Source organism: Pseudovirgaria hyperparasitica (assembly GCF_010093815.1).
Source record: "Pseudovirgaria hyperparasitica strain CBS 121739 unplaced genomic scaffold EJ05scaffold_1, whole genome shotgun sequence".
NCBI classification, from domain to species: domain Eukaryota; kingdom Fungi; phylum Ascomycota; class Dothideomycetes; order Acrospermales; family Acrospermaceae; genus Pseudovirgaria; species Pseudovirgaria hyperparasitica.
This window is the reverse complement of record NW_022985549.1, coordinates 1,671,259-1,686,086: the sequence shown is the minus strand read 5'-3', so window position 1 is coordinate 1,686,086 and position 14,828 is coordinate 1,671,259. Positions and strand designations below refer to the sequence as shown.

At 49.6% G+C, this 14,828-nt stretch overlaps 7 protein-coding genes across 7 annotated transcripts; 5 read left to right on the top strand and 2 right to left on the bottom strand.

Annotated features, from left to right (window-relative positions):
• The first annotated feature begins 1,153 nt into the window (after positions 1-1,153).
• On the top strand, positions 1,154-2,580 carry EJ05DRAFT_471941 (uncharacterized protein). Its single transcript, XM_033743075.1, has one exon. The coding sequence runs from the start codon at positions 1,263-1,265 to the stop codon at positions 2,319-2,321; it is 1,059 nt and encodes a 352-aa protein (XP_033605437.1). The 5' UTR covers positions 1,154-1,262; the 3' UTR covers positions 2,322-2,580.
• A 20-nt stretch (positions 2,581-2,600) lies between these two features.
• On the bottom strand, positions 2,601-2,990 carry EJ05DRAFT_433872 (Thioesterase/thiol ester dehydrase-isomerase; the record flags this gene model as incomplete). The annotated part of the gene is made up of 1 exon (XM_033741623.1): positions 2,601-2,990. The coding sequence occupies one exon, from the start codon at positions 2,988-2,990 to the stop codon at positions 2,601-2,603; it is 390 nt and encodes a 129-aa protein (XP_033605436.1).
• A 489-nt stretch (positions 2,991-3,479) lies between these two features.
• On the bottom strand, positions 3,480-5,458 carry EJ05DRAFT_491170 (putative leukotriene A-4 hydrolase like protein; the record flags this gene model as incomplete). The annotated part of the gene is made up of 3 exons (XM_033745959.1): positions 3,480-4,936; positions 4,990-5,074; positions 5,123-5,458. 3 exons carry the CDS (start codon positions 5,456-5,458, stop codon positions 3,480-3,482), a joined length of 1,878 nt encoding a protein of 625 aa, XP_033605435.1.
• Positions 5,459-5,943: 485 nt separating this feature from the next.
• On the top strand, positions 5,944-7,599 carry EJ05DRAFT_491169 (uncharacterized protein; the record flags this gene model as incomplete). The annotated part of the gene is made up of 3 exons (XM_033745958.1): positions 5,944-5,992; positions 6,044-7,325; positions 7,386-7,599. 3 exons carry the CDS (start codon positions 5,944-5,946, stop codon positions 7,597-7,599), a joined length of 1,545 nt encoding a protein of 514 aa, XP_033605434.1.
• Positions 7,600-9,568: 1,969 nt separating this feature from the next.
• Positions 9,569-9,933, top strand: EJ05DRAFT_471938 (uncharacterized protein). The gene is made up of 2 exons (XM_033743074.1): positions 9,569-9,599; positions 9,659-9,933. The coding sequence occupies exons 1-2, from the start codon at positions 9,588-9,590 to the stop codon at positions 9,824-9,826; spliced, it is 180 nt and encodes a 59-aa protein (XP_033605433.1). The 5' UTR covers positions 9,569-9,587; the 3' UTR covers positions 9,827-9,933.
• Positions 9,848-11,481, top strand: EJ05DRAFT_418972 (uncharacterized protein; the record flags this gene model as incomplete). The annotated part of the gene is made up of 2 exons (XM_033741453.1): positions 9,848-10,578; positions 10,656-11,481. Coding segments are annotated over 2 exons (1,557 nt in total), but the record flags the coding sequence as incomplete, so codon positions are not given.
• A 1,237-nt stretch (positions 11,482-12,718) lies between these two features.
• On the top strand, positions 12,719-14,801 carry EJ05DRAFT_530087 (arylsulfatase). The gene is made up of 2 exons (XM_033748949.1): positions 12,719-13,073; positions 13,172-14,801. Exons 1-2 carry the CDS (start codon positions 12,872-12,874, stop codon positions 14,656-14,658), a joined length of 1,689 nt encoding a protein of 562 aa, XP_033605431.1. The 5' UTR covers positions 12,719-12,871; the 3' UTR covers positions 14,659-14,801.
• Positions 14,802-14,828: the final 27 nt, after the last annotated feature.

The following is a 14,828-nucleotide window of genomic DNA, read 5'->3' as shown; positions in this document are numbered from 1 at the left end:
GCATATCTGTTGCCGTACTGCTAGACATTACATGATTGATGAGACTCCTGTATGGGATAGAATGTTTCTCTCGCCAGTAGCCATCGTTCTATGCACCGGCTTAAGTATAAAAATGCCAAGTCTCACCCACCAGGTCGAATCCTTGAGGGTGTCATACACGATAACGGCCCATACTTAGATAGGCCATTTCAGTGAATGCATAGCAGGGAGGTACCATACCCCGCATCACAAAAGGGAGTGATGAGCGCGAAAGATACCGTTCTGAAGCGCCAATCCAGTGCCCGGCTCGTTATGTGGCCTTGCATGTTATAGATTCGGAGAGATATGAAAGATCAGCATACTGCAGACTTCCAGAACTGTGGACTGCCACCTAGTCTCGCTAAGGAGATTCTATCTATGCACACCAAGATTGAAAGGGCCACCTGGGTAGCCCTGCGGCTGCGACCGCTTATGGCAACTCGATACTTGCTTATTAATACAGATTGCATTGGACCTTTGCTGTGGACGGAAGGATTGCAAGATTCATGTTCGTTTCTGCCAACATAACGTACTGTCATCAACCTTCGTGGCCAGGCTGATCATGACATCAATGGCATCCTTAAAGGATGTACGCGTACGCCATGTAGTTGCCCAGCAACATGGACTACAGTATATACCATTCATATTATCAAGGGGTTGCGTTTGTGAGGTGTCGTTGATGTTCGTAATTGATTGTTTATGTGATGTTCTTGAAGAGTTATCACAACGCGGATGGATATATGTGCAAAACATTCGTGTAATCTCCGCACTCAGGATATCTCTCACTAGTCACCTGAGAGCTCCTTAGTCCAAGCTGAGCGTAGACGCTCTCTTTCTTGTCATCATATTTTGCTGATCGAGCAAGTAATGCTTTGGAGAATCAGTACAACGTGTCATTAGTCTTGCGATTGTCCGGGTTCAGATTATGTCAACACTTGAGCTCATATGTTCAGGATGTATAATTGTAACGCCTATCTGTAGCGCACAGAGCCGACCATGGACAAATGGACAATGCTGAAATCGCAAAAATCGAATTTGCGCTCGCTGTTCGTACCCAATGGGATGGCATGTAATAGCACTAAGCCTGATCCGGCGGACGCGATGAACTACTTGTGTCACAACAATTCCATTCACTCTCGCGTAGACACATCCAACAACATTCATTCCAGCCTTAGGCTTTGCGTGTACGTTTCGCGTCACTCACACCCATTACGCGATAAATCTCCTGTACCATCTTAGGTCCAATGACTAGCCTCTACAACTCTGTCGTTCACGCGATCACTCCAGGTCGCACCAGCAAGAGCAGAGAGCCGTCGCTGCCTGCAACAAACATGCCGAACTTCGCAGAACTCTCCTCGGAGCTCGCATCTGAAGTTGCAGATATTGCTGCGCCCGTCTCCAATATGCTCGCCGCGCCTTTCCGACCCAGTTCAGTCTCCTCTGGTACTGTTCCCACCGATCCTGCGCCTCTGGAGACAAGATCCTCAGCCGAGCCTTTGCCCAAGACAGTACCAGAGACAGCTCTTCCTGCGCCGATGGTAGAGCCTGATGGCGATGCTCCTCCTAAACCACCGCCGAAGACTGCAATCCAACGGGGTCGCGCACCAACTGCAAAGGCCTCAGCTCCCCTGACTCGTCCCTCTGGTGTCACCAAGTCTCGTGGCCCAGGTCGTCCCAAAGGTTCTAAGGTTTCTAAGATCCAAAAGCCAGTCGCAGTAGCTCAGCGAACCAGTCACCGGAACGTCAAAGCACCCGAGCGATTTGAACCTATCGCCTTTAAACCTCCGGTTCCCAAGAAACATAGCGGCTTCTACGAGATCAAAGCTATCATCGAAGAGAACGACGACGGATACAAGGTTGACTGGGCTGGGAAAGACCCCAAAACTAAGAAGCCTTACGAGCCAACTTGGATCCCAAAGGATGACGCAAACGTAGGTGCAATCAAAGAATGGGAGAAGAAGCAGAAGAAGGTGGCCAAAGATGCAAAGGCAGCTGGTCCCAAGACGACTGGTGCAAAGTCCCGCGGTCGCCCAACAAGCTCCAACGCGAAGAGAGGAGGTCGCCCTGTAGGCACGGCCACAAAGAAAGCAGGCCGCCCCGCAGGTATAGCCACGAAGAAAGCAGACACCACCATCCCGATTGCGAAGAAGCGCGGACGTCCAGCAGCTGCCAAGAAACCAGTAGCTGCAAAGACTGTCACGAAAGAAGCGACCAAGACACAAGCCAATATGAAGGCCAGGATGGCTAAGTCACGAGAGGGACGCGCAAGCAAGAGAGCTGGTCTGAAATCTGCAAGACGCTGAAAGATCTATCTTCGTATTGATATCTTCTGGGGGCGCAGGCGGGGTATGGGCGTTTCCAGATATATCACAAGAATGGGGCCACTGTTTATGAGGGAATGAGCATGGGAGTAAAGGGCTTATTGCGGATCGATTTCATTGTAGGGCTGGGTGGAGAGGTATGGATCTCAGGGGCGCAGACACGTCTCATCCAGATGACTCTTAGTCACATCGCTCAACTTCTATGCCAATTATATTCAAAGCGTGCGGTTTATCATTATGTCTATGTGCACCTATTCCTGCCTACAACTTCGGCGCGACATTGGCCTTATTATGCTCACAAGTATATAATACCCTCTCTCTTGCGTCCCTCATCACTCCTCTAAAAAACGCCTGCGTCTTGCCCAAATGCACAATCTCTGCCTCCACCTTCACCTCCTCTCCCGCCGGTGCCGGTCTCAAATAAACACAATTCAGCGTCCTGCTAACGTGTCCCCCGTCCCAGAAGCCCTCGCGACACACCGGATATACACAGAAACTGGTGCATATGTCAAAGATAGTCGCGACCATGCCACCGTGTAGATTTCCCATGCCGTTACAAAGAGTAGGGTGCACGTAGAGGCTAAATGTGAGCGTAGAGAGTGTCGGATCAGTGGGCGAAACACTGGCGGTGAGTAGGGTAAGATTGCGCATCATTGTAGTGTCAAAGTACTATCATCTCTCTAGTTAGTCAGTAGGCTTGGCCATAGCTGGAATGCTAGGCGTAGGCATCAGAGGAAATCCAGGCGTACGTTGATATTTTCATCACGGTATGCCAACATGGCGTCCATAATGCGCTTTGTTCGATCGAATGGCGTATCGGGCGCATCGTTGTCGTCACTGGAGGAGGTCATCTTGCGAATGTGTTTGTCTAAGTGTGTGGGCGACATGTCTGTTGCGGACGCGCGCAAGACCTATGGATGTTATCTAACTCTTGGTCGGCAGCTAATTCCCATGAGCCGAGGCGTTCGGAGGTGGCCTGAGGCTGCTGGTGTGATCCATAGTTAGCGTCGTCTACGTCCATAGGTCAATTAGGCTGTGCTGTGTACTGTCGAAGGAAGTGTCGAGACGTTATATCGAAATACGTTTCTAGGACTTTTGTTGGCCTGATATATGCTGTACGTCGGTGCGATTCTCTACGGATTATGCGTCCTTCCCGAAAAGATCTTTCTCGACCATACTCCTGCAAATCGGGTGATAGAAGTTCTTGTTCTTCTCAAACGTCGCGATTGCCAACTTTCTATCGCATGCATTCAGCATTTTATACAAAGGCCTGACGAACTTCATCCTTCCGACACGGCCCAAGAAGTCTGCAGTTGGCTGATACACGGCCTCTGCCTTCGCCTGCAGCCCAATCCCATAGTATCTCGATACAAGTTCCGCGTTCTGGCTCTTGTCGTAGCTATATGCCTGACCCATGAGCTCGATGTCTCCTGCCTTCAAGGGTTTGGGGAACAGTTGTACGCGCTCAAGGAACACAACACTTTGGTTTCCGACCCAACCTTTGATGTCTGTTGCCGCAGGCGTAAAGTCGGTCTTCCCGGTCGAGCGCGACTCCCATTTATCCGCCAGCTCGAGGCACGACTTGATAAGTGTATCGTCGAACTCTGGCTTGGGCGGAAATCCGGGCTTGTAGAACCATGAGTCCCAATCAACCTCGTCAAGTTTCGCGGCCGCAGCCTTGTCGGAGGCGAAAAAGTCGAGGAGCGTGGCCTTGAAGTCGTATGAGTCTACTGACTTGTATTTCCACGTCTGGAAGTAGTGAGGAATGAATTTATCCCATTTGCTTTTGCCAATGAGCTTCTCCAGGTAGTACAGGAAGATGAACCCTTTCTCGTAAGGAATGGACGAGAATGCGTCATCGGGATCTTTGCCTTTGAGGTCGACGATTAACTTTGTGAACTCGTGGTCTTCGCCGTAGTCGTTGATGGAGTCAGTGAGCGCCTTCCATCCAATGACAGCGGAGAAGTCGCGGTGTGGCTCGCCGTGGATGTATGCTTGGATGCGGCGCTCGAGATAGGTAGTCCAGCCTTCATTAAGCCAAAAATGCTCCCATGATGCGTTACTTACCAGGTTACCACTCCAGCTGTGCGAAAGCTCGTGGGCGATGACATCGATATTTTGCTTGTCTCCACTGACAATTGTTGGTGTCGCGAATGTGTAGATGGGATTCTCCATGCCGCCATAGGGGAAGGATGCGGGAAGCACGAGCACATTGTATGTCCCCCAAGCGTATGGATAGACGATACTCTCTGCAGCTTCAAGAAATTTGTCCATGTCACCTTCAAACTCCCACTTACAGCCCACAAGCTCCTCAGGACCTGTCCACACTACACTCCTCGGTCCTATCGAAGCACTTGCAAGGTCTCCGCTGGCAATAGCAAACAAGTAGCTGGGCATTGGGACATCTTGCTTGAAGGAGTACACGAGTGTGCCAGACTCGCCATTCTTCCCCGGTGCAAAGTCCTTTGAACCTGTAGCCAGACCACTAGCCAAAACAGGAAGTCGAGAGCGGATGTTGAACTCGAACGTCGACTTCACATCTGGCGTGTCCTGGCAGGGATACACAGACCTCGCATGAATGGCTTGGCATTGAGAGACTTTCATATTATTAGCTTTCTTATCACCATATCGATTCTTCAGAGATTCTCACACATATACGGATGCTTCTTATTCGAAGTCTGTTCAGGCTCCATCCACTGCAGCGCCGTGCACTGTTCAGTCGTACTCAGTGTGATCTGTATGCAAATATCAGCACTGTGATTGCATACCATCGATGGACTCACGTCAACATCAATACTCTCTCCTTGCCCGACCCCTTCATTCAATGAGATTGTCAATGGACTGCCATACGGCTCTGTCCACTTCTTTGTATCCCATGCCACCTGAATACCGGCTACCTGTACATCCTGAATGTCAAGGTAGCTTGTATCAAGCACAATCTCCTTACTCTCCCTCTCCGTCAAACTTTCTAGACTCAACACCACGTTTCCGCGAAGGATTTTCTTCACAAAATCGATCTCAAAATTTGCCTTCGTGTGCCGAGTCAACCAAGCATTGTAGTTAGACAATGTGTTGGGGTCGCGGGGCGCGTTGATGGTCACATTAGCGGTTGTCGCCATCGAGCGAGAAGCCAGAGCCTGAGACACCGATCTTACAGGGGGATTGCGTGTCATTATAGCAAGCGGATTGAGGCGCGTGAACCATGAAAGAGGTCGAGTGGTCATGTGTTCCCAGTTACTATTCAACAATTTGTCTACTTGGGAACGGTGCGTAATGTTTGTCGACTTGGATTGGCCCATAGGATTATAGCCGGCTTAGGAAATCAGGTGACTAGCCGATATTAGTCAGGCGCTCGGCTCCGCCCCAGCCAGCTGGGTTCTTCGCACTTGCGTACCTTCATGTCATTTGTGCCCGTTACATGATCTTGTCGCCCCTTCCAACTACTCCATACTCATCACCAATCCAAAGCTACGATAGTATAGGCGACTTCCAAGACAGATACACCACTGGCTTGAAAGCCCGAATACCCTGATCTCATTAGCTTGTCTTCTCCCGTCATTTGCTTTTCCTGTTCTACTTACCACTTCCCTGATACTCCTTTACAATGTCTTTACCTCCATGGCGACAGGTACAACCAGTTCAAACGATGCACAGTCAGTTGCTCCAAAGTCTTCTTGTTCAGAGACTTAGCTAACGTATCATAGCGGCCTACAACACCGTCGGTGCCCGCAGAGGCTTTGAGGCGCCACAAGCAATAACACATACACACATGGCAAGCACCACGAACTCGATGTCCTTATCTGCATCCTCAGAACCAAAACCGGTTCCTCGGGCCAAGATGACATGGTCACAAGACGTTCGCGATTATGTTCAGCGTTCATTTGACACAGATGCGTATATTCCCGGTATAGAGCGAGAGGAAGTCGAAAAGAAATTGAAAAGCATCATCAACAACGCTGCTGAGACCGATACTTTGTTGACTACAAACTGGGCTGAGCTACCGTTACCTCAGAAATTAATCCAGGAAGACAGAAAACTCGCGTTGGCGAGAAACAGCGTAGTCTATGGCCAAGGGAGCTCATTAACCTCTAACGCGGATCGTAAACGGAAGAGCAATGACGCTCTTTCAGAAGGACAGGATCGAAGATCACCTCCTCCATGGCGGCAAACCAGTAATCAGAACCCTTTAGAGGATCGCTTGACCTTTGCCACGCAGGAGCAAGCCGATCGTCTAGACAAACGCCAACGAAAGCTCCATGATAAATCAAGTAAGTACCAGAATGATCTCGAACGACGAAAGCAACGTTTCCAGAGCGGGAAATTGCCGTGGTCATCGGATGGATCTGAATCTAGACGAGCGGAAAACAATCCGGATATAGTCCCTCAAGGTCCCGTGATAGGCACATGCCAAACATTGGAGAAGAGGTACCTTCGTTTAACATCAGCTCCAAAGCCTGAAGCTGTTCGGCCACTGCCTGTCCTCAGAAAAACCTTGGATCTGTTGAAGAAGAAGTGGAAAGAAGAAAACAACTATGGCTACGTGTGCGACCAGTTCAAGTCCTTACGCCAGGATCTGACAGTGCAGCACATCAAAGAGGAATTTACTGTCAACGTTTACGAGATCCATGCCCGCATCGCACTAGAAAAGGGAGACATGGGTGAGTATAATCAGTGTCAGACGCAGTTGCGCGCACTGTATTCGCAAAACCTGGGTGGCAATCCACCTGAATTCTTGGCCTACCGTATTCTTTACTTTATTCACACAAACAATCGAACCAGCATGAACGACGTGCTGGCCGATCTAACCGCTACAGACAAACAGCAACCCGCTGTTGCACATGCCCTCAAAGTGCGTTCTGCACTAGCATTAGGCAACTACCATAAGTTCTTTCAACTCTATCTAGATACTCCCAACATGGGCGCTTATCTCATGGACATGTTCATCCAACGAGAACGGCTTGCAGCAATGGCAAATATAATGAAAGGGTCAGGTTTCATGTCATAGCATACTGCTAGTGATGCATACAGCTAACAAATTTGTCTCAGGCACGGCTCGTCTCTGCGCATCCGATACATCACAGAAGAGCTCGGATTTGAGTCAGACCATGAGTGTGCACAATTCATTTCCGATTTCGGCGGCGACGGACTGTTCACCGGTACGGGCGATGGGGTCCGCGTGAACCCAAAACTCGGCGTAGTGCTCTTCGAAAGCGCTCGAGCTGCTGCCTTCCGCAAGGTAGACATCAAGGGACAGATATGAACTAGCCGAGTAGATTTCTCAGCCCTCACGACTGCGAACGCTGACTCCGACGTCCTTGCTAAGCTTTGCTGCATTCCTTGGCCATAGACCTAGCTATTGGCGCATTCGGACCAACGGACTGAGAGCCATCCTACGCTGGACTGCGACGTGTGTCCTCGGAACAAGTAAAAGCTGTGCTGAGTCACAAGACGTCTCATCCAACACCCTACCAATGGAACGTTGTCCAGAGAACGATACAAGACGGCATCCGCTAACAACGACCTGTGGCAATCATTTTTGAAGACGGTGAGAAGAGGTCAGCATCGACAGTTCAACACAAGACCCAAACCTCCCCCGGTTGAGACATGCGGCACTCTCATATCATATGATGCCCTTGTGAAATACTAACCACAATATGTCGTGACTGTTAAAAATTATGGAGGAGCGAAGCGACAATCATGGAGAGGGCGGGCAGGCGAGCAAGGTCAACTCGAATATTTACACAAGCTATGCAGCGCGGAAGCATCCCTCCCTCGATTTCAAGCAGCACAGGAACGGCAGTATTTTGGCATGGCTCGATGTAGCTTATATATTTAGATATGCCTCAACGCCCAAATGCAAAACCATTATGATTGCGACAGATCGTAAATTGTGATGATTGCGTGATGAGATAATAGGTGCAGAAATAGGATGTATAAAAGTGGGTAAGTGGCGCGTACGAGCTTGGTTGGTGGTTATCAGGTGATGAGGGCGCGAATGGGCAGCTCGGACGTCGAGAAGAGTACGACGACTTTCTTGGTAGCGGTCGTCAACCTTTTGAGGTATGAGGTTAATTATTGTGCAAATGATTTGGTCCTTGATTGTACTGGAAATTGGCTGTGAAGCAGCTGGAATGGATGATGGAGGATGGCGGGGGGGGAAGAAGTATTGATGATTCACGACAGAGGATAGCAGCAGTCACCAGGTTTAGACAAGACCACAAGGCAGCTGTCTGTGTAGATGCAATGTGATGGCCGATAGATTGATAAATTGAAGATGATAATAATAATCATAATAATAATCATAATAATAATCATAATAATAATAATAATACACAAACACACCACAAGACAATGCCCGCAGGGACGCGTTACGGTGTGGCGCAAGCACAAAACAAGCAAAAGAGCAAAGCCAGCCTAAGGCTCCAGCCCTTCCCCTCCCCGCCTTCTTCGCTGCCTCTGCCCCCTCTGCCAAAACACACCACCACACACACTCACCACTCACCAACTTCACTCACTGTAACTTACTTGCCTTTGTGTTGCAGACATGCATACATAACTTCTTCGTCTTCTTCTTCTTCTTCTCTCTTCTTGTCTTCTTCATGTCAGGCTGTCATTACTCGCCTTGCGCTCGGCAGAATCACTGACAGCGTTTAAACGCTCGCAATCATTTAAGACATCCTTTTAGACACTCGACCGGTCCCATCCCTCGCCCACATTTCGTCAACGGCCCAAGCCCAAAGCCTACGCCCAAGCTACTCCTCGGTCCCTAGTTACCATTCTTCACTACCATTCTTCTCGAAACTCATTTCCCGACATCTCGCATCTGATCTGTCGCTTCGGGCCTTTCTTTACTACAATTTCCGCCGTCGCTGCCACGAGAACACTGCTAATCCTCCCTCCAACTTCCTATTCCACGACAGCCCTGCAAGAGCTGCAACTGTCCGAAAAGCGAAAAGCACCCACTACATCACCACGAAAACCTCCATCGGCTACTGGCCACTTTGGGAAACATTTGGCGCCAACCCATCACTTGATCGCCATTGTTTCGCTACATTTCGAGGAAGTCCAAAGCGCCTATCGCTCTTACATCGCGCTCGTGCAACCACTAGCATTCAGTGAAACGCGCATCCTCAATCTTTTCCTCTTTCCACCGACAGAATACATATCGTGTCGGTCGAGCGCAGCTACTACGTGGCTGACTACTCGGACATTATACACCAGCAGCAGAAGCTGCAATCATCCTCAAAAATGATTGGCAAGGTGCGTCTCCATCACGACCGTACTCCAGGATGGGTCACAAAGTCTAACGCGCCCCTCAGTTTCGAAGGTCGATGAAGAACGACAAGGAGACGAAACCCCACCACATATCAATACCTGCGAAAGATCCTCTGGCCATCGTACCACCTAAAAAGGTATGCATCTGTACAATTAAGCTCCGAGTCGATCTGGAAGAGGTAGCTATTTCCATTCTAGTCGCAAAGGTCTAACATATCGCGTCACTCCAATAGGTTATTAAAGCACTTTACGACTATAAATCTACTGAGAATGATCCTTCCTCTGGATATCTCAGCTTTTCGCAGGGCGATTTCCTCCACGTCATAGGTCGCGAAGACGATCCAGACTGGTATGAAGCATGTAATCCACTCCAACAGACAAGAGGACTTGTTCCTGTCAAATACTTTGAGGATGTTGGGAAGCAAGTTCGCGACAGCGCTGGCTCTACACATTCCATGCCTTCTCAACCAAGCGCCGGGCACGATTCTGGATACGCCGAGGGGCGGTCTCCTGCGAATGCGATCGTGCAGCCACCCGAGCAAGATGGTATGCGACCCATGAGAATGTCCAAAACTATGGGCAAGGGCGCCGTACCAATGTTATACGGCGAGGTCATCTACGATTTCAAAGCCGAAAGACCGGACGAACTAGATGCCAAGGCTGGCGAATTCATCATCGTGATTGCGCAGTCCAACCCGGAGTGGTTCGTTGCGAAGCCCATTACTAGACTTGGTGGGCCTGGTTTAATACCTGTATCGTTCATTCAACTCAAAGACATGAAAGGAAACATTCTTGGAGACCCTGCTGTCGCTGTACAAGAAGCCGGCATACCAAGAGTTGAGGAGTGGAAAAGAATGGCCGCAGACTACAAAAATGGCAGCATTCCGCTAGGAAAGCTCGAGACAAACTCGGCACAGTCGCTACAGCAAGGAATGGATCGCATGAGTATTGGCAACAAAAGCCAGTCGAACGGGAGCTACGTAAGCATCCACTCCGGATACAAGAACTGGCACATGACTGACATCAAGTAAAGAATCATAGCCGTGGCCCTGGTTCATTCTCTCAACAATCACAACAGCCGCCAAGAGGGAGTCCACTTGCCCCTGTAAGAGCGTGTGTGCCAGAATATGGCTTCTCAGAGTCAGAAGAAACATTCTACTTCGTGGTGAAATGCCAGATGGAAGAGAATGGCGCCCATATGAAGCTCCACCGCACATATCAAAATTTTTACGATCTTCAGATCAACCTCATCCAGGAATTCCCAGTAGAAGCTGGTAATGTGAGTGGAATCGAGCGATCGCTACCGTACATGCCTGGTCCGGTTACATACGTCACGGAAAACATCACTCAAGGGCGACGCCCTAATCTTGACGAGTACATCAAGAATCTTCTCCGATTAGGCACGCACATTACGCATTCGAATCTAGTTCGAGACTTTTTCGTTCCTCGCGGAAGGGATGGCCCTGATTATGAAGTAGATGAAAGCACCTATAGGCTTTCTGGCGCGTCACAGCAGTCAGATCCCTCTCACCCCGGTTCGAGGCAGTCTTCTCAAGGCAACATTTACAGAGATCAGTCACAGTATTCTAACAGCGATTATGCCTACCAAGCAAACCATCAGCGCGCTCAATCGTCCATGTCCAACCAGCAACATTATCGGAATCAATCCGATCTCTCAGTTCCACCGCCAATGCTACGCAACAATAGCGCTTTAACCCAAGCGTCAGCATCATCAGCGAGCAGTGCAATGCAAGTCGCACGTATCAAAGCGCGGTTCCCTGGCGAATTTACTACTATCATCCGAATGCAGCCGCCTTTCAATTTACAAATGCTTCGGCGAGAGCTTCGACAAAGGCGAATGGTCGAACTGCAAGGCAAAGGCAATTTTCAAGACTTCGACGAATCGGATTTCATCATCGATCTTGTCGAGGATGAAGCGACCGGTCAGAAAAGCCCGATTGACTCGGACCAACAGCTTGGAGAGGTGCTAAAGGCTCTGGAGAGCTCAAATCAGCCGACGAAACTGACGCTGCAGGTGACAACGCCAAGGTCTGATGATTCAAGATATTGATTATCATGTCTCGTGACTCCGTATCTTCTATCAACATCCGATTAATCGCACATTCTTGACCACAACGCCCACCTCTCGAGCGTATCATTTACCCAGTTTTGTCCAATGTTGATTTGGCTGTATGTTCTAGGTTGCTCGATACCTGGCTGAGAAATGCTCGTCTAGCCTGACTCGACGGTACCTCTCCCTTTTCTACGGTCTTTCTATACACGCAGGTCAACGATCCGCGACGCCTCGCTACAATCGAAACCGCTTGCCACGCTTTGATACCCTTGTATGATAGGCATTCCTAGGCGGTTGGAGAAGTCTTCTCCGTGAAACAGTTCTTTCATTTGTCTCATTTTGACACCGCTTGTATATGCTTTGATATTTGCGTGTCACGGACGACGATTGGGTGGAATAGAGCTAGCTAAGCGGAAGGGTATTATTGGTTTTGAGGAAATACCTATCGTATGTAGGCCACTCACTCTAGGGGCCAGACTCGTACTGGGTAGTATACTCATGGAGTCATTGAATGTTATGCTATGCTGTGCATTACCGCCCTGTCCACATTTTCCGTGTGCGCTATGTATGCACCGCTCGTTCCCCGTTACTATGATTGTTATTTCCTAAATCTGCTTGAATCGGTCTACAATACAGTGAGCATGATTATATAGCATTGATAATCATTATTATTATTTTCTTTGGACAAGAGAATTGCTAATACTAATCATGTTTAGAATCTGCTAATACCGTATTTCTAGCTAGTACATATAAATCTCATTTAGTTAATTGAGAGATTTATATTCTTCCTAACAGGAAAGTATAGCGACACTTATGTTTGTTGATATCAAGTATATATAGAGTATCTAACTTATACTACTTCAAGAGTTAAAAATGATTATATAATGCTATTGAGTTCATATAGCTGTGTACTAAGATATATATTACTAGTAGAGTAAGTTTCTAGTAGATATTACTAATGAAACTTTGAGAACTCCAAATCATATATAATTAGCTCTTGTCTCAGGATAGTATTAAAGCAACTTCCATACAAGTCGTGCCGTGTGCTGAATATGATGCGGCACAGCTCTTTTAAGAGACTGTGAATCATACGATATTTAATGCGAGTTTCTGACTAGATGCTCCCATCCTGTCAGCACAAAAGCAGTTTCCCACGTTTGTTCCTACATACAGATAGATCACCATGTCATCGACTGGAAAACGCCCCAACTTCCTCATCATTGTCGCCGATGATCTAGGTTTCTCGGACGTCGGCGCCTTTGGCAGCGAAATTCACACCCCGAACCTGGACGCTCTCGCCAGAGATGGTCTTCGCTGGACGGATTTTCATGCTGCTGCTGCGTGCAGTCCCACGCGCAGTATGCTCCTCAGTGGGACAGATAATCGTAGGTTAGCTCCTTCATATAAGCACAATATCAAGTGAGCCAAATGACACACACACACACATATATATATACATACACTAAAACAGAGCCTAACCCAGACATCGCCGGCGTCGGAGCCATGATAGAGTCCATCGCGCCACACAAGCGCAACTGTCCAGGCTACGAAGGCTACCTGAACGACCGCGTCGCCGCCCTGCCAGAGCTCCTCCACGACGCCGGCTATCTGACCCTGATGTCTGGGAAGTGGCATCTCGGGCTCGTGCGCGAGCGCTGGCCGTGCGCCCGCGGCTTCGAGCGCAGTTTCTCGCTGTTGCCGGGCGCGGCAAATCATTACGGCTGGGAGCCGCAGCTGGAGGATGGAGATGAGATGCCGCGGCAGCAGAAGAATACGAATGTGTTTTATGTTGAAGGGGAGGAGAGGCTTGCGCCGGGGCAGCTGGCGGAGAGGTATGGCCGAGATGGCGTGTTTTACTCCACGGATGCGTTCGCGGATAGGATGCTGGGCTATCTTGATGAGAGGACGGATGAGGATAAAGAGAGGCCGTTTTTCGGGTATCTTGCTTTCTCGGCGCCGCATTGGCCGCTGCAGGCGGATGAGAGCGATATCGAGCCGTATCATGGCAGGTATGATGACGGTCCTGAGGTATTGAGACAGGAGCGTGTGAGGAGGTTGAAGGCGCTTGGGCTGGTCCCGAAGCACGCCGTTTCGCACGACGTCGTGGCGCCACATGATGGCGTGTTGAGTAGAGACTGGGACACTCTGACGACGGAGCAGAAGCGCTTCTCGTCTCGGACGATGGAGGCATATGCCGGGATGGTGCACCGTATGGACCACGCCATAGGCCGCGTGCTCGATCGTCTACGGGAGACAGGGGAATTAGACAATACCCTGGTGCTCTTCATGTCCGACAACGGGGCAGAGGGGCTGCTGTTCGAGGCTACACCGGTCATCAAAGGCAGTATCCATGCTCACATTGAAAAGTACTACGACAACAGCATCGCGAATATCGGCCGGAAGAACTCGTATGTTTGGTATGGACCGCATTGGGCGAGTGCTGCCACAGCGCCGAGCTGGCTTTACAAGATGTTCTGCTCAGAAGGCGGTATCCGGGTGCCGCTGATCCTCAGATATCCTGGTTTGCCCCCTGATAAGTCGGAGAATCGTGTCGAGCACGCTTTTGCAACTGTCATGGACATCACGCCCACAATCCTAGACCTCGCTGGCGTCAAACATCCTGGCCCGAATTGGCGCGGACGGAAGATCGAGCTGCCCAGGGGCCAGTCGATGGTTCCCTATCTCCGAGGCGCTCGGTCACGAATCCATGATGAAGATAGCACGCACGGCTGGGAGCTGTTCGACAGAATGGCGATCAGGAAAGGCAAGTGGAAGGCAACCCACATACCGAAGCCGTACGGGCCGGGCAAATGGCAGTTATTCGACCTCGAGCAGGACCCGGGTGAGACGGTGGATAGGGGAGATGAGAATGCAGCGAAGTTGAGAGAACTGCTTGCGGCGTGGGATCAATACGTTGAGGAGGTTGGAGTTGTAGGCGCGGCACCGGAATATGGAACTGTGGTTGTGTAGAAGTAGGGCTGTGGTTGTGTAGAAGTAGGGCTGTGGTTGTGTAGAAGTAGGGCTGTGGTTGTGTAGAAGTAGGGCTGTGGTTGTGTAGAAGTAGGGCTGTGGTTGTGTAGAAGTAGGGTTGTTGATAGTAGAGCTAGTGTATGTATGGTATGCCAAGTGTGATCGAAAGC

Excerpts from the sequence above, each read along its gene's own strand:
- EJ05DRAFT_471941 (XM_033743075.1), top strand. The coding sequence starts at position 1,263 with ATGACTAGCCTCTACAACTCTGTCGTTCACGCGATCACTCCAGGTCGC.
- EJ05DRAFT_530087 (XM_033748949.1), top strand. The coding sequence starts at position 12,872 with ATGTCATCGACTGGAAAACGCCCCAACTTCCTCATCATTGTCGCCGAT. Across the intron at positions 13,074-13,171 it reads CCTCAGTGGGACAGATAATC|ACATCGCCGGCGTCGGAGCC; the intron begins GTAGGTTAGCTC and ends AGCCTAACCCAG.